Source organism: Chiloscyllium plagiosum, unplaced genomic scaffold, assembly GCF_037043375.1.
Source record: "Chiloscyllium plagiosum isolate Xiang-an unplaced genomic scaffold, Cpla_swu_hap1 HiC_scaffold_17, whole genome shotgun sequence".
Lineage (NCBI taxonomy): Eukaryota > Metazoa > Chordata > Chondrichthyes > Orectolobiformes > Hemiscylliidae > Chiloscyllium > Chiloscyllium plagiosum.
This window is the reverse complement of record NW_028270155.1, coordinates 57,373,563-57,399,512: the sequence shown is the minus strand read 5'-3', so window position 1 is coordinate 57,399,512 and position 25,950 is coordinate 57,373,563. Positions and strand designations below refer to the sequence as shown.

Genomic DNA, 25,950 nt, shown 5'->3' with positions numbered 1-25,950 from the left:
ATAGATTCCAGTAAGGCGTTCGACAAGATTCCCCATGGGAGACTGATTAGCAAGGTTAGATCTCACAGAATACAGGGAGAACTAGCCATTTGGACATAGGAGGAGAAAGTGAGGACTGCAGGTGCTGGAGATCAGAGCTGAAAGTGTGTTGCTGGAAAAACATAGCAGGTCAGGCAGCATCCAAGGAACAGGAGAATCGACGTTTCGGGCATAAGCCCTTCTTCAGGACATAGAACTGGCTCAAAGGTAGAAGACAGAGGGTGGTGGTGGAGGGTTGTTTTTCAGACTGGAGGCCTGTGACCAGTGGAGTGCCACAAGGATCGGTGCTGGGTCCTCTACTTTTTTCCATTTACATAAATGATTTGGATGTGAGCATAAGAGGTACAGTTAGTAAGTTTGCAAATGACACCAAAATTGGAGGTGTAGCGGATAGCGAACAGGGTTACCTCAGATTACAACAGGATCTTGATCAGATGGGCCAATGGGCTGAGAAGTGGCAGATAGAGTTTAATTCAGTTAAATGTGAGGTGCTGCATTTTGGGAAAGCAAATCTTAGCAGGACTTATACACTTCATGGTAAGGTCCTAGAGAGTGTTGCTGAACAAAGAGACCTTGGAGTGCAGGTTCATAGCTCCTTGAAAGTGGAGTCGCAGGTAGATAGGATAGTGAAGAAGATGTTTGGTATGCTTTCTTTTATTGGTCAGAGTATTGAGGACAGGAGTTGGGAGGTCATGTTGCGGCTGTACAGGACATTGGTCAGGCCACTGTTGGAATATTGCGTGCAATTCTACTCTCCTTCCTATTAGAAAGATGTTTGGAAACTTTAAAGGGTTCAGAAAAGATTTACAAGAATGTTGCCACGGTTCGAGGATTTGAGCTATAGAGAGAGGCTGAACAGGCTGGGGCTGTTTTCCTTGGAGCGTCGGAGGCTGAGGGGTAACCTTATAGAGGTTTACAAAATTACGAGGTGCATGGATAGGGTAAACAGACAAAGTCTTTTCCCTGGGGTCGGGGAGTCCAGAACTAGAGGGCATAGGTTTAGGGTGAGAGGGTAAAGATATAAAAGAGACCTAAGGGGCTACTTTTTCACACAGAGGGTGGTACGTGTATGGAATGAGCTGCCAGAGGAAGTGGTGGAGGCTGGTACAATTGCAACATTTAAAAGGCATTTGGATGGGTATATGAATAGGAAGGGTTTGGAGGGATATGGGCCGAGTGCAGGCAGGTGGGATTAGATTGGGTTGGGATATCTGGTCAGCATGGACAGGTTGGACCGAAGGGTCTGTTTCCATGCCGTATATCTCTATAACTCTATGACTTGAACTTAAACAGCAAAAGCTGTAGCTGTACAGATTGACTGCACTGTCACCCAGCAAGGTGAGTTTCTTTCTCTCTCTCACTGACCATGTGGTCCTCCCTTTGTTCTCATCCTCCTATTTAAAGTGTCATTGTTTTGAAGTTTTTTCCCTGAATGTTCCAAAACAATGCAACAGCTTGTAAAACAGTAATTCCTGCTCCTGAAATTTGAAGAAATCATCTCTAACACCTAAAATACCTCAAAAAAAGCAGATCTGACAACCTCAATTTTTTTCCATCCTCCATCTTGGATTACCAGAATCATCTGGAAGCCCTGGGAAAATTGAAGTCCATGAGAATCAAAGAGAAAACTCTGAATTTGTTGGAGTCATGCTTTGCACAAAGGATGACGGTTTTGGTTGTTGGGAAACGACTCATGTCAGTCCCAAGATATCAGCGCATTCATTCCTCACAAGTGTATTCTGCCCCAACATCTTCAGTTGCTTCATCAATTATCTTTCTTCCATCTTAAGGTCAGAAATGAGAAAGTTTGCTGACAATTGCATAATAATCAGCACCATCTGTGACTCTTCAGAAACTGCAGCTGTTCGTGTCCATTTGCAGCAAGATCTGGATTGGGCTCATGAGTGGTAAGTAACATTCGTGCCAAACAAGTACAGGGTAATTATCATCTCCCCGCATGCAATTCAAGTAAAATTAATAAAACTTCAGACACACAACCTTATTAAAATACTTAGTCTACTGAGCTGCTTCTCAGGAGCAGGTCAGTTGTCCACACCCTCTCAACCCGCCTTCATGAAATGTGAAGTCAGCACAGTATTTTATTTTTCAGATTATAACCTAACATTTAATGAACCCACACTTCTCAAAGGGTTAAACACCACTCCACCAAATCCAAGGCAGGATTTCAAGAACCACCATTAGGTTTTAGGTTCAAATAAAGGTCAGGGTCCACACTGTGAAGGAAAGTAATTTTCTTTCTGAACTGAATAATTAACAGCCAAGGGAGAATTCACAATCCAATTAATGACAGTATAAATACATTTGAAACTGGACAGACAACAGGCAACATTCCAGCTCAGATGTAACAGCAGGCTACCTCTCCAGTTAAGCGACAGATAGGGTGCCCTAAATTGGAGGTGCCGCAAACAAATTTAAATTTAAAATGGCATGCCATTCACAAAAAAGCCCCAAAATTCTGTTCTTCATATACATTAATTTTGATTTGGACTTTGAGTTTTGGATATTTTTGTAGTGTGAACATAACAACCATCATTATTGTAAAAATCCATCTGGTTCACTACTGTCCTTTAAATCTGCCAACCACACTCTACAGGCCTATATGTGACTCAAGACGCAAAGCAAAATGATCAACTCTTATCTGCCATCTGAAATGGCCTCGCAAGCCTTCCCGTTCAAGCTCAATTGTGGATGAGGAACAAATATTTGCCTTACCATCAAAGTTCACCTCCCTTGAAAAAGGTAAATAATTATAATGCTGATTCTCAAGGTTGGGTGCTCATACATTGGTGCACCAGTAAGAATTTAGCAACAGAAATTTCCAATATGCTTTTTATTCAGTCTGTATTTAATTTTGACTAATGCTCCCCAAGCAAAGGACATGTAGATGTTATCCAAGTAGAGTCAGAGTCATACAGCATGAAACAGACCCTTTGGTCCAACTAGTCCATGCCAACCATGTTCCCAAACCAAACAAGTACGACTTTGGCCAATATCCCTCCAAACCTTTTCCATTCATGTACTTATCCAAATGTATTTTAAATGTTGTAACTCTACCTGCATCTACCAGTTCCTCTAGGAGAAAGTGAGGATTGCAGATGCTGGAGATCAGAGTTGAGAGTGTGGTGCTGGAAGAGCACAACAGGTCAGGCAGCATATGAGGCGCAGGAGAATCGACGTTTCGGGCAAGAGCCCTTCATCAGTTCCTCTGGCAGGTCATTCCGTATGCAAACTACTCTCTGTGTACAGAAGTTGCCCCTTTTGCGCTTTTTACATCTTTCTCCTCTCACCTTAAAAATATGCCCACTAGTTTTGAACTCCCCCATCCTACAGAAAAAAACCTTATTCACCTTTTTCATTCTGCTCATAGTTCTATAAACCTCTAAGTTCACCCCTCAACCTCCTACACTCCAGAAAAAAAACATCCCAGCCTATCTTTATAAATCAAACCTTCCATTCCTTGCAACATCCTGGCAATTCTTTTCTTAACTCTCTCCAATTTAATAATATTCTACCTATAACAGAGCAAGCAGAACTGTACCACAGTACTATAGAAGAGACTTCATCAAATCCTGTAGAATCTCAAATGACATCCCCTCCTTTATTCATAGGCCAAATTCCTCGAGAAAGGTTTTAGAGACAACAAATCTTCAATACAAATCAAGTCTCAAAGAAATATAAAATTATATAGATGGATGCATATTCTAAAGGCAAAAGAAACCTCGTAAATTCTTGTTTCTTGTCCCGGTGCCAACATATTTATTTAGTGGTCTACCAACTACAAAACAATATCACAACCTCAAGGAGGAACCCAAGTACTATCAGGTTGTTTAATACAATTTTTGAATACCTTTAAATGCATATCAACCTACAGTATGCCTCTCCCACTGAATTGACTTTTTCTAGAAGCTATTTGCAGATCCTTCTTGATCACTGGCTAAGGTACGGGACAATTTGGCTCATCAGTCTTTTTCTTCACAAACTGGCATACAGCCTAGAAGGTGAGACTAGAGTATAAACAACTTGCCCTACCATTGTAAAGTATTATTTCATTTGATGTCTATTATATGGAGATACAATGTCTAATCAATCCTCTCTCCAACAAATGCAATATGTAGGCAGACAGCAGACTAGGAAGCTTAACTAAACAACAATTTTCAACAAGAAATTAAAAATTTACAGTTAAAAAATATGCCACATCATGCTCAGGCAACGGCTATTGTTGAATGAATTAAATAATATCTCAGTGAGTGTGTAACTCTAGGCATTCTAAAAATGTAGATGTGAATCTAAATACTGACTTGTGAGAATAGACCAAAGGTGGTATTTGATGGTTAAATACATTAAGTTACAAAACTACAACTAGGGCGAGGATAGGGACCCTCAAAGATCAGCAAGGCGGCCTTCGTGTGGAGCCACAGGAGATGACGGAGATACTAAATGAGTATTTTGCATCAGTATTTTCTGTGGAAAAGGACATGGAAGATATAGAATGTAGGGAAATAGATGGTGACATCTTGAAAAATGTCCATAATACAGAGGAGGAAGTGCTGGATGTCTTGAAAACACATAAAGGTCGATAAATCCCCAGGACCTGATCAGGTGTACTCTAAAACTCTGTGGGAAGCTAGGGAAGTCATTGCTGGGCCTCTTGCTGAGATATTTGTATCATCAATAGTCACAGGTAAGGTGCTGGAAGACTGGAGGTTGGCTAACGTGGTGCCACTGTTTAAGAAAGGCGGTAAGGACAAGCCAGGGAACTACACATCAGTGAGCCCGACGTCGGTGGTGGGCAAGTTGTTGGAGGGAATCCTGAGGGACAGGATGTACTTATTTGGAAAGGCAAGGACTGATTATGGATAGTCAACATGGTTTTGTGCGTGGGAAATCATGTCTCACAAACTTGATTTAGTTTTTTGAAGAAATGACAAAGAGGATCGATGAGGGCAGAATGGTAAACAAGATTTATATGGACTTCAGTAAGGCGTTCGACAAGGTTCCCCATGGGAGACTGATTAGCAAGGTTAGATCTCATGGAATACAGGGAGAACTAGCCATTTGGACATAGGAGAAGAAAGTGAGGACTGCAGATGCTGGAGATCAGAGCTGAAAGTGTGTTGCTGGAAAAACGCAGCAGGTCAGGCAGCATCCAAGGAACAGGAGAATCGACGTTTCGGGCATAAGCCCTTCTTCAGGACATAGAACTGGCTCAAAGGTAGAAGACAGAGGGTGGTGGTGGAGGGTTGTTTTTCAGACTGGAGGCCTGTGACCAATGGAGAGCCACAAGGATCGGTGCTGGGTCCACTATGTTTCATCATTTATATAAATGATTTGGATGTAAGCAAAAGAGGTATAGTCAGTAAGTTTGCAGATGACACCAAAACTGGAAATGTAGTAGACAGCGAAGAAGATTACCTCAGATTACAACGGGGTATTGATCAGGTGGGCCAATGGGCTGAGGAGTGGCAGATGGAGTTTAATTTAGATAAATGCAAGGTGCTGCATTTTGGGAAAGCAAATCTTAGCAGGACTTATACACTTAATGGTAAGGTCTTAGGGAATGTTGCTGAACAAAGACTATGGAGTGCAGGTTCATAGCTACTTGAAAGTGGTGTCACAGATAAGATAGTGAAGTAGGCGTTTGGTATGCTTTCCTTTATTGGTCAGGGTATTGAGTACAGGAGTTGAGAGGTCGTGTTGCAGCTGTACAGGACATTGGTTAGGCCACTTTTGGAATATTGCGTGCAGTTCCAGTCTCCTTCCCATTGGAAAGATGTTGTGAAACTTGGAAGGGTTCAGCAAAGATTTACAAGCGTGTTGCCAGGGTTGGAGGATTTGAGCTATAGGGAGAGGTTGATTAGGCTGGAGCTACTTTCCTTGGAGCTTCAGAGGCTGAGGGGTGACCTCATAGAGGTTTACAAAATCATGAGGAGCATGGACAGGAAAAATAGACAATACCTCTTCCCTGGGGTTGGGGAGTCCAGAACTAGAGCGCGTAGGTTTTGGGTGAGAGGGGAAAGATATGAAAGAGACCTAAGGGGTAACTTTTTCATGCAGAGGTTGGTACGTTTATGGAATGTGGAGGCTAGAACAATTGCAGCATTTAAAAAGCATCTGGATGGGTATATGAATAGGAAGGATTTGGAGGGATATGGTTGCTGTAGGTGGGACTAGATTGGGTTGGGATATCTGGTCAGCATGGACGAAGAGTCTGTTTCCGTGCTGTATATCTCTATGATTCTATGAAATGTTCAGCACATCAAGTCTAGTATGTAAGCTACACCTTCTTACCAGTTTTAAGATCTGACGCACTATCCCACTTGTGGTTAACTGATGAATGTACAGAATTTTGCTCATCTTTTTCATATGCAAAGTTCTTCTTTACATAGTTCCTGAAATTAGCAGTGGAACAGACAAAAAGACAAAAATGAATTAGTCACTTATTGGTTCTAGGTATAATATATCTTCAGCTCTGCACTGTGCAAGCACCTAAGTCACTTCAATGTAAGTGGGCTCAATAATAGATTCCTGATGAAGGGCTATTGCCTGAAACGTCGATTTCCTGCTCCTCGGATGCTGCCTGGCCTGCTGTGCTTTTCCAGCACCACTCTAATCTAAACTCTGGTTTCCAGCATCTGCAGTCCTCACTTTTGCATGGGCTCAATAATAGCCTAATGACATAAAAAGGTTTTAAAGACTTAAATAGCAGATCTCTGAAATAATATACAGCATTTGAAAATGAAAGACTTGCAATCAGGACAGCTCTCTCATCAGAACTTTTTTGGTGAAGGATCAAAGCCTGAAAACATTGTGCTGCTTCTTTCTCGAGTGAAGACTACACATATGTGGAATAAAACTGCACCTTTCATTAACTTCCACCTGCTCCCATTGGATATTATCTTCCCATAACAGGTTTAAAATAAAAATATAGCCTTAAAGGCAGTTTATTACATCTATAGATTTAAAATTCCTGTTCTCAGTGTTACTCTTCAGACTCAAAATAGAATGAATATGGGTGCTCAAGTAGGTAAACGTCAAATCACCATAGTCCTAGAGGAACCTAAGACTGCTCTCTCATTAGATAGGGCAGATTGGTTTAATCTGAGGGTTACCATGCCTCAGCGAGGGGAACAGGTCGAGAAAGTGGAATTTCCACGGTGACCTAAGCTGAAGTGGAATTGAACCCTCGCTGTTAGCGTCTTCAGCGTCACAAACCAGCCATGTAGCCAAATGAGCTAACAAAATATGGAGAGTATTATTAAGATAGCAGGGTTTTTTAAAGCAAGTTCATTCACATAGGCTATTATTTGACTCAATTGCACAAAAGGTGGCTAAGATGTCAAGGTTTTTGCATTAAACTGATTTGCCAAAGACTACAAATAGTATAGCAAGTAATTAGCTTGACTCTCCATAATTACAAAATTTATCACAATCATTGGACTAGAAGCTCTAGTTCTGGGCACTTTTCTATCTCTATTTTCGACTCATTTTTTAAAAATCTGTAATTATATTCAATAAAAATATTGTCATTGCATTTTACGTCGTGCCGTGGCACAGTGGTTAGCACTGCTGCCTCACAGCGCCAGAGACCCGGGTTCAATTCCCGCCTCAGGCGACTGACTGTGTGGATTTTGCATGTTCTCCCCGTGTCTGCGTGGGTTTCCTCCGGGTGCTCCGGTTTCCTCCCACAGTCCAAAGATGTGCAACTCAGGTGACTTGGCCATGCTAAATTGCCCGTAGTGTTAGGTAAGGGGTAAATGTAGGGGTATGGGTGGGTTGCGCTTCGGCGGGTTGGTGTGGACTTGTTGGGCCAAAGGGCCTGTTTCCACACTGTAATGTAATCTAATCTAATCTAATCTATTTAGTAGAATCATTGTATATACACTGTGTTTCACCAACTGAATATTTCAGTTATTTGAATAATGGACAATATATTCCTAAAATATATTTAAATATTAAAACTATTGGAAAAAATATTTTAGTTAAATATATGCTCTATATCTCCTGAAGTCATATAGCTGTTGTCATGCTAAATAATCCCCAGATCATTCAGATCAAATTTCCTTCCTGTGCAAAGTACAAAACGGCAACTATAAAATCTTATCCATCCAGATATATTCTTAGATAACTGAAATGCACATATATACAGAGTAGTTTTTCCTACCTCTCTTCTTCTCTATCAAGGTCTGCTTCCTCTTTGTGCTCCCTTGAAACAAAGTGATTTTGGGCAGCTTTGCGTTCACTGTCCCGCACAGGTCTGTCATCTGTTGATAACAAATAGCATCTGAAATATTTCCTAATAAATACAGTCCAAAAACTAAAGCAGAACAGAAAGAGTCCTTGATGATGAGTCCAAGGTTTAAGTAATCTTGGATACATTTAGTGGTGCAAGGTAACCAGAGCCATGTGGAATTGGCAATCAACAAAATAAATTGTGAGAAGATTTGTAGCTCGGGTGCTTGTTGTTGTGGTTCTGTTCGCCGAGCTGGGAATTTGTGTTGCAGACGTTTCACAGGAGGCTCCCAAGCACTGAGGATGTCACCTAGACAGGGGACAAAACGTCTGCAACACAAATTCCCAGCTCGGCGAACAGAACCACAACAAAATAAATGTCCTTACCTCAGTCAATCATGCAGGATGCTTTGGTATCTGCCGAGCTGATATTAGTGATCACGTATCTGTAAATATTCAGCTGAAACACTGAAAACTACCAATGTATTTATCAGCCAAATTTTGTAGGTTAATTAGAATAAACAGAAAAACAAGTTACTTTGTGAGATTAATTTACACTGGTATTTTTATAGTGGGCTGAAACCAAAAGAAAAACATCCAACGAGCAATATTATTCACCCATTCACCTGACTTATCCATGTTCACTTGTAAATTTTTTTCTGCATTGTAATTTACAGTCTAACCTATTTTAGTGTCACCAGCAAATCTGGCTAAAGTATTTTCTACCCTTGCTCCAAGTCATTATTACCGATTGTAAATAGTCAGGGCCCTGAGGACTGAACTGTGTGGCACCCCACTAGTTACATCTTACCAATCCGCAGAAGACCCATTTACCCAACTCTCAGCTTTCTGTTGGCTAGCCAATCTAATACACTATTCATAACCCCGTGCAATATTACCTTATGTATTAATTTTCTATGCAGCACCTTACCCAATACCTTCTGGAAATCTAGGTCTTCTACAGGATACCCAATATCTACTTCACTTGCTACATCTTCAAAAGAACAATATACTTATCAAATCTCTAAAACCAATCACCCTGCCCTCTCCTTTTTACCAAGAACTGCAATGTTACACAGCATTGCCTAAACATGAAACTGGTTAATCCTTTTAGTTGTAGTTTAGAACTAAACAAAAGCTAAGATTCTAAAATTCTAAGATCCTGTTGAAAAACATGCAGAATCTGTAAATGTAAATATTTTAAAATATTTGCCCCCCCTCAATTCTGAGGCTGTTCTGTTTTACCTTTAAAGGGACTTGCATTTCTAACACTGACACCACTGTCCTCTCTAACATTTCTAGTTGAGCTAATTGCTTTAAACTTAAAACAAATCATCATTTGCTAAAGGTTACTGATGGGTAGATATGTTTAATTAACCTATTCAGACAGGTAATAAGAGGCCTCATGACACAGTGATGGGAACACAGCCACTGAACCAGAAGAGCGCTCAGCCTGTTGGATTAGTAGGGTCTACCAGGATTTTATACAGTATCACTTCTGCCCCTTGGCATTCCAGTCCCCTTAAGCAAAAGGCCTACGTTCTATTCGTTGTTTTCATGAAATCATAGAGACGAGACAACTATTATTTTTCTATAAAGTTACAAAATTATTGATGTTAATTTTTTATTGTACCTGTGTGCTAGATTTTAGTAATATGGACCCTAAATTCTCTGCTTTGCAAATCTCCAGTTTCTCATGTTTAAGAAAATATTCTGATCCTAGGACCAAAGTGGATAATCTCATTTCCCACACTGAATTTCTTCTGGCAAATTTTTTTTCACATTCACTAAATCTATCAATGCCTCTTTGCAACTTTCTGCTTTTAACTACACTACCCATTTAGGATAATGAATAAACTTGAAAAGTTTTACTACTTCATTTAACTCACTAATAAATATGCCAAGGCACAAGCCTCTGTAGAAATCCCTTGTGAACACAAGCCACAAAATTGGAATATATCAATTGGCTTCCACCAAGTCCAGAACTTACATTTTTGTTAGATCTTCTGTATAGCAGATAGTGGAATTTGAATTCAATAAAAAGAAATCTGGAACTAACGAGTCTAACAGTGACTATTAGAACTATTTGGTTCACTTTAGAGAAGGAAACTGACATTCTTACTTGGTCTGGCTTACATGCGACTAAGGCCCAGCCAGCAATGCCAACATCCCGTAAAAATAACAAATAAAAGAAAACCTTACTAAATACATTTCACAAAACCACATAAATATCATCAATAGACAACATATTACTAATCTCATAAAACCTCAACTAGGTTAGGATGCAGGTTTGTTCGCTGAGCTGGAAGGTTCATTTTCAGACGTTTCATCACCATACTAGGTAATATCTTCAGTGAGCCTCCGGATGAAGCACTGCTGATGATTCCTGCTTTCTATTTATATGTTTGGGGTTTTTTGGGTTGGTAATGTCATTTCCGGTGGTGATGTCATTTTCTCTGGTGATGTCATTTCCTGTTCTTTTTCTCAGGGTGTGGTAAAGGGGATCAATTTTACCACACCCTGATTTTAGAAGGGATTTTAGAAAGGTAGCCACCAGGATACACGAACATCAACTAGCCACAAAACGACATGACCCTCTCTCACTAGTATCGTTACTAATAGGTAAGGAAGGACACCACTTCAACTGGGACAACGCATCCATCCTAAGACAAGCCAAACAGAGACATGCACAAGAATTCCCAGAAGCATTGCATTCCAACCGGAACTAACAAACATTGACTTGGACTCAATTTACCACCCCTTGAGGAAAATAACAGGAAATGACATCACCACAGGAAATGACATCACTTACCCAAATAAACCCAAACATATAAATAGAAAGCAGGAATCATCAGCAGTGCTTTGTCCGGAGGCTCACTGAAGATGTTACCTAGTATGGTGACAAAATGTCTGAAAATGAACCTTTTAGCTAAGCCAGCAAACCTACAGCCAGAACCTCCACCCGAGCTACAAATCTTCTCAAAACTCACTCAACTAGGTCTGTTAGACTCACATCTGTGATAAACAGCAGAGGTTAAAGTGCTGGTTAATTCCAGCCAGTGATTACTTGTTCCCCATATCTTTATATTCAGATCTCACCACTCATCTATTAACTAATTTGTAACCATCACCTACTCCCTGGTTCCACTGAGTGTGCCAGACCTGTTTTTAGAATTTAAAAAAGTACAATAAAAAAATCAAAAAGACAAAACAAGTGAAATGTTACATTGTATGCACTTTATTCAATTGTACATTAAATTTACAAAAGCTTTTTTCTAAAAAAAAGTTTCTCAGAGCTTCCTCCTTTCTTTGCAAGACAATCAGATAGCTGGCGGCTGACATCCACCCATTACAATTCAGAGATTTCTCTGTTCTGCAACATTTGTTTTTAAACTGCAATATTGATTCTCCGTCTTTTTCATTCACACATGTTGTTGAATATATAATGAATGTATACTATTTTGTAGTGACTTATTATAGATACAACACTCTTTGGGCATTGCTGCTGAACTCCTTTTTAGAATTTCTTTCAATATTTTCATAAAAGACAAAGCACCACATCTACTGCCAAGAGCAAGAAGTTCTGTCACTAAGGTACTTTTGATTACACTTCTGATCTTGTTAGCTTCTGAAAATAAAGAGTTTCTCTTAAAAGCAAAATTATAAATCCAGTCAGTTCTGGTATAACACGATAGTTCTGTTCTCATGCAATCTTGCATTATAAGAAAATTGCGCAATAGCCACGCTGTTTAAACAAATGGGGCCTGAATCACGTTATAGCCCATATAGGTAAGGAAAGTTTGCGTTCTACGAATAACAGTCTAAACTCTTCAATCACATTAAAACCAATTTGTGTTGAAGAAACACACATTATAGCGGAACCGAATGTACAGAGGATTTATAATTTTCCTTTAAAGAGAACTAGAGAAATATTGCTCTTTATTTTCAGAACCTCTTGCATTCAAATACTCCAAAAATGTAAAGCTATTTGCAGTTACTTCCAAGCTGGGGTTGATCACTTAATAATGGAAATGTAGGCTTCCCAGTAAAATAAAAATTAACATCAACTATATCCTCCTAGCATCAGCAGTGACTTCTTAGCATGCACAACCCATGCTGGTGCATATTGAAATTTACAGTTTGGCTGATCTGCCAAATGTTAAGAACCATTTTGTCTATTAATATATGTTCCTCTCATACAGAAAAGACTTCATAATGATGAAGTTCAAACTTGCACAAATATTTATAAATTCATCATTAGCAAATTCCCTCCAGAAATCAGCAAGAAAATTTGTCAATGGTCCAAGTTCAGTCCTTACCCATTTTTCTATTATGTCATCCATAATGATTCTTATCTTTACTAAGTATTATTGTTAAACTAACTAAATCTGTTTGCCAAATTTATAAAATGAATTTTTTTTGGTGTGTTAATCCATTCCTTTAAAACAATAACTACTACCTCATTAAGATCCCTCACTAAAAGGCAGACTTACCAAAGACCATGACAGGATCCTTCTGTATTTCAAATTTCACATTTATCACTTGTCTTTTCTATCAGCTTATTGTGTACTTCATCTCCTATCCCTGCATACTTTACTGAAAATTTTAATGTTCTGTAGGTTGGATGGGCAAATTGCCTACTCAGCTTTAATACAACTTTTTTTGCATCAAAATTTCAGTGTTCATGCAATAACACTTCTTCAATTTAGTGGAGAGGTTATTATTTTAGTAAAAAGAAACAACAGGGTCCTGATAGTGTAAATTGCAATTTTGTAGATCAATCCCTATTACTCAGTCTAGGTAATCTATTCCATATAATGTGGACATGCATCTACTGTCTAATGCTGTACAACTGAAAGATTTTTCCACAAACACATCACTGTCTATAAACTTATTGAGATAAATACAATCCTGTCTTTGAACCATATACTTCCTCCAAATCTTCCATTTAATGTTTAGTTTTCAAAACTCTATTACATTGTTTGAAACATTTCTTGGCGTTATGGTATTTTGAATTATACCTAAAGTATCAATTCACCACATTCTGGGCATTTTTGGAATTCAGTCTTTTATTCTAAGTCCCAAGTTCTTTTTGGTTCTCAAAACTGTTGAAAACATTTCTGTCCGCATTCCTTTCAGGTAAAGTTCATTTTTCATACTGTTTCATTCTGCAACCTGTATCTAACCATCAACACTGTATTCTCTGTTTTCTGTCATATAGTCAATTGTCCCAGTTGTGCTATGAATGCTACTGGATAGGAATGCCTTCCAAGGAACTTTTTTTAGTGCACCCGACATTTGTTCAAACATTGTGTCTCTTTCCACAAATTTAACTCCCACCAAAACCAGATGACTGACTATACTCGATAATTTGACACAGTCTAATAACAAAGGGCAGCATAGGTTGGAGATTTCCAGCTGAAATTTCTGCAGTTTTGTACATAACCAACTGAATTCCATCAAAGTTAAAAATCACACAACACCAGGTTATAGTCCAACAGGTTTAATTGGAAGCACACTAGCTTTCGGAACACCGCTCCTTCATCAGGTGATAGTGACACAATTCTAAGGCACAGAATTTATAGCAAAAATTTAGTGTGATGTAAATGAAATTATACATTGAAAAATACCTTGATTGTCTATTGAGTCTTTCAACTGTTCGAATACCATGATAGTTTCACTTCTTTCATGTGTAAATCACAAAACCTTTTTTTAAAAAAATTGCATTCTCAGGTTAGCTGTAACAATGGGTGTTAGCTAGACAATATGTTGAAGATGTTAGCTCCCTGTGTTCTCTGTCTATGCCATGATGTTTAGATTGATTCTAATCTAAAACGTGAGATAACGGAGTTTTACATGAATTCATGCAGTTTTTGAGCAAAGTACAATGTAACTCTGCAAGTACAAATTCACCTCACAAAATATGCGTGTGCATGTGGGTCTTTGTCTGTGTGTATGTGTGTCTGTCTGTCTGGGTTGGGGGTTGTGAGTGTGAGAAAGCTTATGTGTGTGTAGTGAGTGTAGAGTGTCTTAAGTCTGTGAGGGGGTGCATGTGGGAGTGTAGAAGTGTGTGTGCGTGTCTGGGGTGGGGGGTTGTGAGTGTGTGTGCATGAGTGTAGAGTGGTCTAAGTCTCTGAGAGGATGCCTGTGTGAGTGTGGGAGTGTGTGTGTCTGTAAGGGTGTGTGTGAGTCTCTGTGTGTGTGTCTGTATATATGTGTGTATGTGTGTATAGGAGTGCCTGTGTGTGTGTATATGTGTGTATAGTGCATTAGTGGTCACCTGTAATGTGACATGAACCCAAGGTCCCGGTTGAGGCCCTCCCTATGGGTACCGAAACTTAGCTATCAGCCTCTGCTCAGCCACTTTTCGCTGCTGCCTGTCCCAAAGTCCACCTTGGAGGATGGTCGCCCGAAGGTCCTGGAACCCTCCTATCTGTTGATTGTTGTGCGGTGCCCATTCATCCATTGTCGTAGCCTTTGCTCGGTTTCCCCAATGTACCATGCCTCAGGGCATCCTTGCCTGTAACGTATAAGATAGACAACATTGGCTGAGTCACATGAGTACCTGCCACATACAAGGTGGGAGGTGTCCCCACGTGCAATGGTGGTATCTATGTCCACACTCTGACACGTCTTGCAGTGCCTATCATGATAGGGTTGTATGGAGTTGTCCTGAGAGCCGGGCAGCTTGCTATGAACAATGATCTGTTTGAAGTTTGGCGGTTGTTTAAAGGCAAGCAGTGGAGATGTGGGGAAGTCTTGGCGAGGTGCTCATCCTCATTGATAATGTGTTGCAGGTCACGAAGAACATGGCATAGTTTTTCAGCTCCTGGGAAGTACTGAACAACGAAGGGTACCCTGTCGGTACGTAGCAGGTACTCATGTCACTCAGCCAACGTTGTCTATCTTATACGTTGCAGGCAAGGATGCCCTGAGGCATGGTACACTGGGGAAACCGGGCAAAGGTTACAACAACGGATGATTGGGCACCACGCAACAATCAACAGACAGGAGTGTTCCCTCCCAGTTGGGGAACACATCAGTGGTCCAGGACATTCGACCTCGGACCTTCGGGTGACCATCCTCCAAGGCGAACTTTGGGACAAGCAGCAGCGAAAAGTGGCTGAGCAGTGGCTTTTAGCTAAGTTTGGCACCCATAAGGAGGGCCTCAACCATGACAGACAGACAGACAGACAGACAGACAGACACACATATATTTTGTGGGGTGAATTTGTACTTGCAGAGTTACATTGTACTTTGCTCAAAAACTGCATGAATTCATGTAAAACTCTGTTATCTTCACTTTTTGGATTAGAATCAATCTAAACATCATGGCATAGTCAGAGAACACAGAAGGCTAACACCTCCAACATATTGTCTAGCTAACACCCATTGTTACAGCTAACCTGAGAATGCAACGTTTTTAAAAAAAGGTTTTGTGATTTACACATGAAAGAAGTTATATCACACTGTAAATTTTTGCTATAAATTCTGTGCCTTAGAATTGTGTCCTCCACTATCACCTGATGAAGGAGCGTCGCTCCAAAAGCTAGTGTGCTTCCAATTAAACCTGTTAGACCATAACCTGGTGTTGTGTGATTTTTAACTTTGTACACCCCAGTCCAACACCAGCATCTCCAAATCATGAATTCCATCATGTATTCTTCTAAGGAACTATTTTCTGCAGTTTAAGTCTATTTGTTCTAAGTATTAAATAACCTGATGAGGATAAGACTTATGCTTACCCAGCTTCTTCAAATTTGGTAGTAGATGTATTACGTACAGTCTGTAGTTCTCCTCATTCCTAGTAACTGGATTCAGGCGCAAGTCAAGTTCTTTTAAATTGGTTAAATGACGCAAGCTGGAAATCTCCTTTGAAGATGGCACATTATTATAATACAAATTTAACTTTTCCAACAAATGCAAATTCTCCAAACCCTAAAAAGTCAAAAGATAAGTGTAAAGATAAACTAATCATTCATAAAATAACTGACACTTCTTACACTAACACTGTAATCTTACAAGCTTGCCCCAAACAATAATCAGATACAATCTTTTTAACATGTGAGATGGACGGCAATAGAAGTAAATTAAAAAATACTGATCAACCACCTTCTTTAAAAAGAGAAAATATTATGACAGCTTTAAGTTCCAAGATCCTGATGCCTAAATGTTAGCTTTCAATTTTAGACCAATATCTATATTTTGTAGCCCTTTCAAGCAAAACCCAAATGGCCCTTGAAGCTGGTTCTACTTTATTGTTAGCTCTACACCCAAGGAAGTCAAGAAGTGACACCACCTACACTTTCCTCTTCTGAAAATTTCCAGCAGGTTTGTTCAATAAGCCAATTACCCACTCTCCCTTATCACATTAACAGATGTTCATAACCAAAACAGTGGTGAACATTTGTTGTCCAATTGAAGTCAGTAATTGGTAAACTGCTTAATCTCTGTAAAGTCAAATACAGCAGATTCAGAAAATCTGAAATAAAAATAGATCAGAGCGAACATTTTCACTGTCTCCTATGACCTTCTGCTCTCAGATCCAAAGTAGTGAGCCCTTCGGAAAGACCCCAAGCTTCAACTCCTTACACTGTGCCACAATGTATTCTGAGCTTAACAGTTCCCTTTCCCTTGCTTTTATCTCCACATTGATTTGCTTCACCAAGGGTTTTACTTTGCACAGCACACACTTTTTCCAGTCCTCAGAAGTTTTATTCCAGCTGGACCCCTCCCTCTACCCTCTTAACTTCCCTTGATATTTTCATTGAGAACTACCAGTGAGACATCAACTGCCTCAATTTATCTGCACCCCCCCAATCAAATTTACTTCCTCGTGAACTTCCAAAGATGTTTTCTCAGGGAAACCTTCACACTGCTGACAAGGGTGGTGTTGTTCGTGATTGCATACCAACCTAAGGTTTACCCAGACTCAGAATTCCAACTCCTCTTATCTCCGTCTGGAAGCATGGAACAGCAAGACAGCATATCCAAGACTGATGTAATCCCCTGCATATCTTCTCTCTATAGGCTCAGACTACAAATTCACAGTTCCTCTAAACCAACAAACCTCACTTCAAGCTCTTTCCCAGGGTCAACAATTAGATTGAGTGGGGACATGATTGAGATGCATTAAATTATGAAAGGCATAAATAGGATAGACAGAAAGGTATCTTTCGCCTTGGTGATGGGATCAATTTCTGGGACACATTTAAGGCAAGGGTTAAGAGGTTTAGAGGAGATGTAAGGAAAGATTTTTCACTTAAAGTATTGTGGAAATCTAAAACTCTCTGCCTGAGTGTTGTAGACAGAAACCCACATAACATTTAAGAAGGATTCATGTATACTTGCAATGCCAAGGCATACACGGCTATGGGCCAAGTGGAAAATGAGATTAGAATTGTTAGGTAGTTGTTTTTAACCAGCACACAGTCAATGTACCAAAGGGTCTTTTTCTGTGCTGTAGAAATTTGTGACTCTGTGACAAACTGCCCTCGTAGATCCATCACTTTAATGTGCTTTTGCCCACAGAACTGATTTCTCTCATCAATCCAAAGACATCCAGTTTAGGTGGATCGGCTATGCTAAATTGCCCACAGTATCCAAGGATGTGTAGGTGAGGTGGATTAGACATGCAAAATGCAGGATTACAGGGTTAAGGTAGGGGGTTGAATCTGGGTGGGATCTTGTTCAGAAGGTCAGTGAGGACTTAATGGGACAAATCGTCTGCTTCCACACTGTAGGGATTCTATGATTGACTCTATATTTTTCTTCTCTTTATCCATTCTCTCCTATCTCCAAAGCTCTTCCAAAGTCTTTCAGTGACTTAATGTCTAGTTTCCAGTTTCCTGGGGCGAAACATTTCTTTTTTACCATAAATATTCAATCCTTCCACAGCACCATCACCACCCTGCAAGACAGTTGGGGACACTCTGCTACTTCCTTAGGAGGTTCAACTAGCCTTCATCCACTGCCATTGTCCTCCCTTTGGCTAAACAGTTTCTCAAATTAAACAACTTCTCTTTCAACTTCATCCACTACCTCAAAATAAATGGTGTTCTTACATGTATCGATATGAATCCTTGTTATCAAAATAGGCTTATTTTAGGTCATATCAAACACTCATCATCCCACTTCTATTCAGATTCCTTCCCTCACCTCCTTTTCCAATGCATTGATTACTGTATTAGTGCTACCTCCTGCTCTCAGTCCAAATGGAACATTTTGTCAACTATGTTTTCAATTTCCACTTTTCCCATGCTTTCATGTGGTCCTACTCTGATTTTTGCAACCACATTTTGAGATCAGTTATTAATCAAAATTCACTGCAAGTCCACTTGACCCCACTTACTCTTAGGAGAAAGTGAGGACTGCAGATGCTGGAGAATCAGAGCTGAAAAATGTGTTGCTGGAAAAGCGCAGCATGTCAGGCAGCATCAAAGGAGCAGGAGAATTGACATTTCGGGCATAAGAACTCTATTCTGACAGTTTCTCTGGTGCTTCAAATATCTGATCTGATTAGATTAGATTAGATTACTTACAGTGTGGAAACAGGCCCTTCGGCCCAACAAGTCCGCACCGCCCCACCGAAGCGCAACCCACCCACACCCCTACATTTACGCCTTACCTAACACTACAGGCAATTTAGCACGGCCAATTCACCTGACCTGCACATCTTTGGACTGTGGGAGGAAACCGGAGCACCCGGAGGAAACCCACGCAGACACGGGGAGAACGTGCAAACTCCACACAGTCAGTTGCTTGAGGCAGGAATTGAACCCGGGTCTCTGACGCTGTGAGGCAGCAGTGCTAACCACTGTGCCACCGTGCCATCCAGTGTGATGCCACTTTTCACACTGCTGGTTTGACTTGCAACTTTAATTGATTATCTGACCTGCTACAAATTTCCAGCTTTTTTTAGTTATCAGTGTTTCTAGATATCCTATCTAATGCCTTTTATAATGGCCAATCTCATCTTATCGTCTTTTCTTAGTGCTATTTAAGAAGTGATCTTTCCTCTTCTGGTCTCCTCCCTATCAGAAGGATATTGTGAAACATGAAAGGATTCAGAAAAGATTTACAAGGATGTTGTCAGGGTTGGAGGATTTGAGCTACAGTTGAATAGGCTAGGGCTGTTTTCCCTGGGCCATCAGAGGCTGAGGGGTGACCTTATAGAGATTTATATAATCATGAGGGGCGTAGATAGGATAAATAGACAAAGTCTTTTCCGAGGGGTCGGGGAGTCCAGAACTAGAGGGAATAGCTTTAGGTTGAGAGGGGAAAGATATAAAAGAGACCCAAGGGGCAACTTTTACACACAGAGGGTGGTACGTCTATGGAATGAGCTGCCAGAGGAAGTGGTGGAGGCTAGTATGATTGCAACATTTAAGAGGCATCTGAATGGGTATATGAATAGGAAGGGTTTGGAGGGATATGGGCTGGGTGCTGGCAGGTGGGACTAGATTGGGTTGGGATATCTTCTCGGCATGGACGAGTTGGACCGAAAGGTCTGTTTCTGTGCTGTACCTCTCTATGACTATGACTCTGTAACTTCTTCACTGCTCATTTTCTCTCCAATTAACTCACTCCAACAACCATACAGAAGACATTATGAAAAAAATGTTGGCCAATTCCAGAATATCTGCAATAAATCTGACTAATCAGGAATTTCCACTCAATGTTTTTTTTTTCTCAAGCTTTCTCAACCTAAGAATTTTTAAAAATAGGGCAACAGCATAAACCAAATGAAATTCTACTGATTATAGTTTTACATGTTATTCTTAGAAAGCATGGAATGCTGCTCAGACCAAATTTATTGCACATTCTTAGCTACTGTATGAAGTCAGTAGTTGGATTTCTTTTATCGCTTACTTCAGTAGAATTAATTATTCTTAATGTTTGTCTAATCTTGGACATTAATATGATATGTCATTAAACTAAGTAAAATAATGATTGATCCTCAAACTATGTAAATTCTATATCACATTCACAGCAGAGATTGATTAATAATTATGTAGGGATTTTACAAATATAATTCCTGAATAATACACAAATCAAAATAGGAAATTGGAGATCCCTACTTACTACGAATGAACAGGAGACTCACCCCCAGGCTAACAATGGAATTTCTAGACAAATCCAGCGATTTGAGTCTCTTGAAGTTCAGAAAAGCATCTCCAAGAGAGACAATTTTGTCACTGTAGGTTCCCTGCAATGAGAGAAACTCCACTTCATCTGAAAAAAAAGCAAAAAGTTCAAATGCAAGAATTTTAATTTACTTTTGAATTATTACTTTTGTTAAGCTATGACCTGTTTACCCAGTCTATCCTGTACAAGTACCATTATTGCAATTTATTTAGTGAAAAAGTCTGAACTGAAAGAGATGGCTAATGTACTCAGAAAATCAACCTGTGTGGAAAAGATCATGGTAGAAAGTGGAGAACTGCAGATGCTGGAGATCAGAGTCGAGAGTGTGGTGCTGGGAACGCACAGCCGGTCAAGCAGCATCCGAGGAGCAGGAAATTAACGTTTTGGGCATAAGCCCTTCACTAGGAACTGTGGTCAGTCGGTCGCTGGAGACAGAGATGGAGATGGAGAGGTCCAGGAAGGGGAGGGAGGTGTCCAAGATGGTCCAGGTGAATTTGAGGGTGGAGTGAAAGGTGTTGGTGATGTTGATGAACTGTTCAACCTTCCTGTGGGAGCACGAGGTGGCGACGATACAGTCATCGATGTAGCAGAGGAACAGATGGGGGGGGGGAGGGTGATGCCGGTCTAACTGTGGAAGATGGATTGTTCCACATACCTAGCAAAGAGGCAGGCATAGCTGGGCACCATGCGGGTGCCTTTGGCTAACCCTTTGGTTTGGTGGAAGTGGGAGAATTGGAAGGAGAGGTTGTGATGGGTGAGAACCAGTTCAGCCAGGTGGATGAGGGTGTCCGTGGAAGGGTACTGGTTGGGACGGCACAAGAGGAAGAAATGGAGGGCTTGGAGGCCTTCGTCAAGGTGGATGGATGCTTACAGGGACTGGATATCCATGGTGAAGATGAGGCTTTGGGAGATAGGGAAATGAAAATCTTGGAAGAGGTGAAGGGCATGGGTGGTGTCCTGAATGTAGGGAGGGAGTTCCTGGACTAAGGGGGACAGGACAGTGTCAAGGTATGCAGAGATAAGTTTAGTGGGACAGGAGCAGGCTGAGACAATGGGTAAACCAGGGAAGTCAGGTTTGTGAATCTTTGGTAGGGGTTGGAAACGGGCAATGCAGGGCTTATAGACAATGAGGTTGGAGGTTGTCAAAGGGAGATCCCCAGAAATGATGAGGTTGTGAATGGTCTGGGAGATGATAGTTTGGTGATGGGAGGTGAGGTCGTGGTCAAGGGGGCAGTAGGAGGTGGTGTCTGCGAGTTGGCACCTGGCTTCAGCGGTGTAGAGGTCGGTGTGCAAAACCATTATTGCACCCCCCTTGTCTGCGGGTTTGATGGTGAGGTTGGGGTTGGAGCTGAGGGAGTGGAAGGTTGCATGTTCTGAGGGTGGGAGGTTGGAGTGGCTGAGAGGGTTGGACAGGTTGAGGCGGTCAATGTCATGGCGTCAGTAGAAATGAAGAGGTCAAGGGCAGGTAACAGGCCAGCACCGGGTGTCCAGGTGGATGGGGTTTGTGGAGGCAAGAGGAGGGGTCCTCAGTGGGTGGGCGGGAGTCTTGATTGAAAAAGTGTGTCCGGAGCCGGAGGAAGAAACGTTCAACGTCACAAAGTGCGTCAAACTCATTACTCTGGGAGCATACAGGGATGAAGGTGAGGCCTTTGCTGAGGACTAAATGTTCATCCTCAGTGAGGGGGAGGTCTGGGTGGAAGGTTGGAATGGGGTGGGGCTGGAGCTGGGTGAGGTGGTGCAGTCAGTCACTTGAGTGAGCGTGCTTATAGGGTCAGGAGTGACACTCACAAATGGGGCAGAAATGATGTCACACATGATGGCAGCAACATTGCGGTCTGGTTCTCGATGAGTGACGTCACTGGTGGCAGAAGTGATGTTGACAATGGAATCATCCGTGTCCAAGTGAGTGACATTTTGGGGAGGAAGGGGCGGTGCGGCGGCAACTGCGGGTGTGGAAGTGATATGTAGAGTAGGTATCGCGACTGTGCTGGAGGCAGCAGTGGACCCTGGGGTGGTAGGGAAGGTGGGTGTCTTCCCGGCAATAATGGAGGTGGTTGTCTGGGTGGCAATCACAGAGGTGCTGTGGTTGGCAGTGACTATGGTCCGCGCGGGGGCAGAAGTGACGTCATCATTCGCCCTGGCAGTTGTGGAAGGAGCAGCTGCGTGGCTAATGGTGTCTGAGAAGTTCCAGAGGCCGGGAAGGCTCTGAAATGGTCGAGGAACCCATGTATTGAGGTAAGTACATGGAGGTTTGTTTAACTTACGTTCTTTTATGTTCAATATAGTGGAGAAAAACATTTGTTGAGCGTGTGAATTCTTCTGAGGATGTAGAACAGCAGGGGTCCATTGCAGGTCTGGGATAGTGTGTTCCTGAGCTGAAGCAGAGCTGACTGCATTAGAGTAGGTAGCAGTGCATGGCTGCTAGCGAGGAGCGGAGGATCTGGAAAGAGAATCGTTGCTGACGTTTTCAGATCTGTATTATTCTGGTTATGCTGTTCAGGTCCAAATTGTATTGGTCTGAATGTAGTCCGGAGTCCATGTGAGACCATTTGGTTCAATAAGCAGGCACCGAGGAAGGAGATGTGGCTGTTGTAGCGAGTCTGCTTCAGGACGTGGCTGAAAAGCTTCCTGATGAAGGTCGTATGCCTGAAATGTCGTTTCTTCTGCTCCTCGGATGCTGCCTGACCTACTGTGCTTTTCCAGCACCACACTCTCGACTGGTAAAGATAATGGGCTGAATTTTTTGTAAAATTTAACAGCATGCATAATGAATACCACTGTTAATACACAGATTGGCTAACAACATGCAGCACCACAACTTTATGGGTGATTCGTTCCACTTATTGTGAAAACAACATGCCCATTGACCTTCATGAGTTTCATGAACACATTAATTTTGCATTAGACATAACTTTCCAGATATTTCCTAACCAACCTGCTCAGAGATATTTTGATACACCTCTGGAGCAGGTGAGGCTTGAACCCAGGCCTTCTGCTTAGAGATAGGGACATCACCACTGCATCACAAGATACCACTGTCCATAATTTTTAATATAAATCCAGATGTATTATCAGATACAACCGAATGGCTTTCTCACCACCAAATCACTGTGAACACAACTTTCTATTGTGAATTTAATAATTAAAAGCACCAGTATCATTTTAATGTGTGAGTTGTAATTGCTTTCAATCAACCTCGCTAGCCCAGAAAATGAACAACTACATGTGGAGTCTCATTCTTTAAGCGGGTGAACTGCTGCTGGGCGTTACTTCTAAATGTCACATTTACCAAATGAGCAACAGCCGTCACTGGAAACGTTCCTGTTGAGCTCCAGGGATCTACGGAGAGGGTGAAAGTTGATGTCTAACCCCGAGTGAGGGAAGCCATCACAGGGAAACTGATCGTGCTCAACCAAAAATGGGCTGGGGGTAACAGTGGTTGCCATGGAAGGATAACAACTCGCTGCGTCTGAATCCCTAGCCCGAAAGCCAGTGGCATCATCCTGCGCCCCCGGATTTCCAACTCTTACCCAGTCTTTGGTTGTTCAGTTGGGCCTTGTCTCTGATCCATTCTTCAGTTGCTTCCAACTCAACCGCCGCCATTTCCTTTCTCTACACCCCTTCTCCTCTTCGACTAAGTATCTGTTTCCTTTTGTAGGTCTCTCCCTGACTCGCAGTCTCACAACACTACCTTCCCTCGTCAGCTTGACCTCCAAACAATCGACCTCAGACCAAATCACAGAGCTGCGAGCTCAGACATGCTCGGAGCTGCTGCACGGCCATGGCCCCCTCCCCCCCGTTGCTGTGGAAGCTGCTGCGGGTCGTGTTTCCGGTTGCTGGGCAACGGGCGCGGGGACAAGGTAGGGGCGGAGCTGAAGTTGGGGATGGGGGGGGCGGGGGCTGCAGGAGGAGAGGCGGTGTGTGAGCTCGTCACGCCCTCTGCAGGTGAGCGGGAGAAGTGGAGCACGAGGAGATGGAGAGGAGAGGAAGAGGAGATCGCCGCGCGAGTCCCGAGCCACCAGTGGCAGGCGCACTGGCGCCAACTTGCTGCATTTTTACTACATCAGTGACACATTGTGACGCCATAATGCAGGGGGGAAATATTATAAGGTGAGACACAAACAATGTCCCAAACGCAGTTGCCTGCTGTGTTGTGTGGGGGGGTTGGGGTGAGTGCCAGCCTTGCCTCAAGGCAAGGAAAATGGGAGATTTCAAAACCACATGGATGATCCTTAAGATGCAATCAATCAGTAGTGCTACCTCCAATTATAAGGAGAAGCGATTTTTATAGAGAGAACACAGTATCTAGAAAGAGTGTCCCTGCTGCTGTCAGCCTCCACCCCTGCAAGCTTGTCTGTTCAAACTGCCTCACAACTCCCATCCTCTTGATCTGGGACTGAAAGGATTATAGATTACCACTCTGTGATGCTCACAGCTCTGAGGAGCCAGCAGTGGGGAAATAAAGCAGACAGGGCATTCAAGGAATTTTATTTTTTTCAATTTCTCCTAACCTTTTGCAACTGAGGTCAAAATAAGCTATTTTGGGTGCATTCCTTCTTCAGAACTGGGGATGGGTGTAAGGGGAGCTGCAGATAAAGGGGGTTGCAAGGGCAGGGTGATGAAGTGGGGATAGGTGAAGGCAGGTAGAGGGTGTGACCTGGTTGGCTCCCACTGACCAACCAGGTGGTACCCTCTCCCTGCCTTCATCTATCCGCACATCGTTACCCTGCTCCTGCCGCCCCCTTTATCCGCAGCTCCCCTTATATCCACTTCCAGTCCTGAAGAATGGTTACACCTGAAATGTTGACTTCTCCACCTCCTGGTGCTGCCTGGCTTGCTATGTCCTTCCAGCCTCCTGCTTGTCTACCTTGAATTCTAGCATCTGCAGTTTTTTTTGTCTCTAAAATAAGCTATTTGAAAAGAATTATTTAACCAAGCAAGGAAGAATTTGTTTATTTCCCAGTGGAAGCAAAGCTCCAAAACATTCTGTTATTAATGGTGGGAATTTGGCAGGAGTCAGGACACCATCGGGATCTTGAAGTCATGTCATGAAAGCTCCAGGAATGCATCCAATCAGAGTTGCGAACTTTAACTTCAACTCATCTAAAAAACTTTGCTGCTAGCATTCCAACTCATGCCAAATCCCACTCACCCATTGCCCTCATGCTCGCTGACCTACAAGCGCTCCTGTTGCACCAGTACTACGATGCAAAAGTATTCTTTAAAGCTAAAGTAAAATTTTCAAATCACATCTTTCTACAGCAGTTTAAAAAGAAACACACATTAAGAATGATTTAGTAAATGGAAATGTGGTATTTGGAGTTTTGCAACAAATCCGTATTGATTTTATTTTGGGAAATGAACTGATTGATGCATAGATGTTGGCTTTACCGAGGATGGTGAAACAACCAGTAGAAGTAACCGAAACTGAGATGTCACGGGAGGAACATCTTGCAATGTTTTCTAAATATGTCATGACCATATCTCTGCCCCATTGAATGAGGCAGCGAGAGG

At 41.9% G+C, this 25,950-nt stretch overlaps 1 protein-coding gene across 4 annotated transcripts in view; it reads right to left on the bottom strand.

Annotated features, from left to right (window-relative positions):
- The window catches only part of LOC122558483 (leucine-rich repeat-containing protein 36-like), a 99,877-nt gene extending 75,691 nt beyond the window's left edge, over nucleotides 1-24,186 (bottom strand). For 2 of the 4 annotated variants that reach the window (XM_043707115.2, XM_043707118.2), the window contains exons 1-5: nucleotides 23,967-24,186; nucleotides 20,396-20,523; nucleotides 16,035-16,227; nucleotides 8,222-8,321; nucleotides 6,349-6,449 (exon numbers count right to left, since the gene is read on the bottom strand). In XM_043707115.2, coding sequence (XP_043563050.1) covers nucleotides 6,349-6,449; nucleotides 8,222-8,321; nucleotides 16,035-16,227; nucleotides 20,396-20,523; nucleotides 23,967-24,039 — 595 coding nt within the window. In that variant the 5' untranslated portion in view covers nucleotides 24,040-24,186. Of the gene's footprint in view, nucleotides 1-6,348; nucleotides 6,450-8,221; nucleotides 8,322-16,034; nucleotides 16,228-20,373; nucleotides 20,524-22,700; nucleotides 23,154-23,966 lie in introns of all 4 variants that reach the window. The other 2 variants (XM_087995954.1, XM_043707116.2) reach the window with 2 other exon arrangements.
- Nucleotides 24,187-25,950: the final 1,764 nt, after the last annotated feature.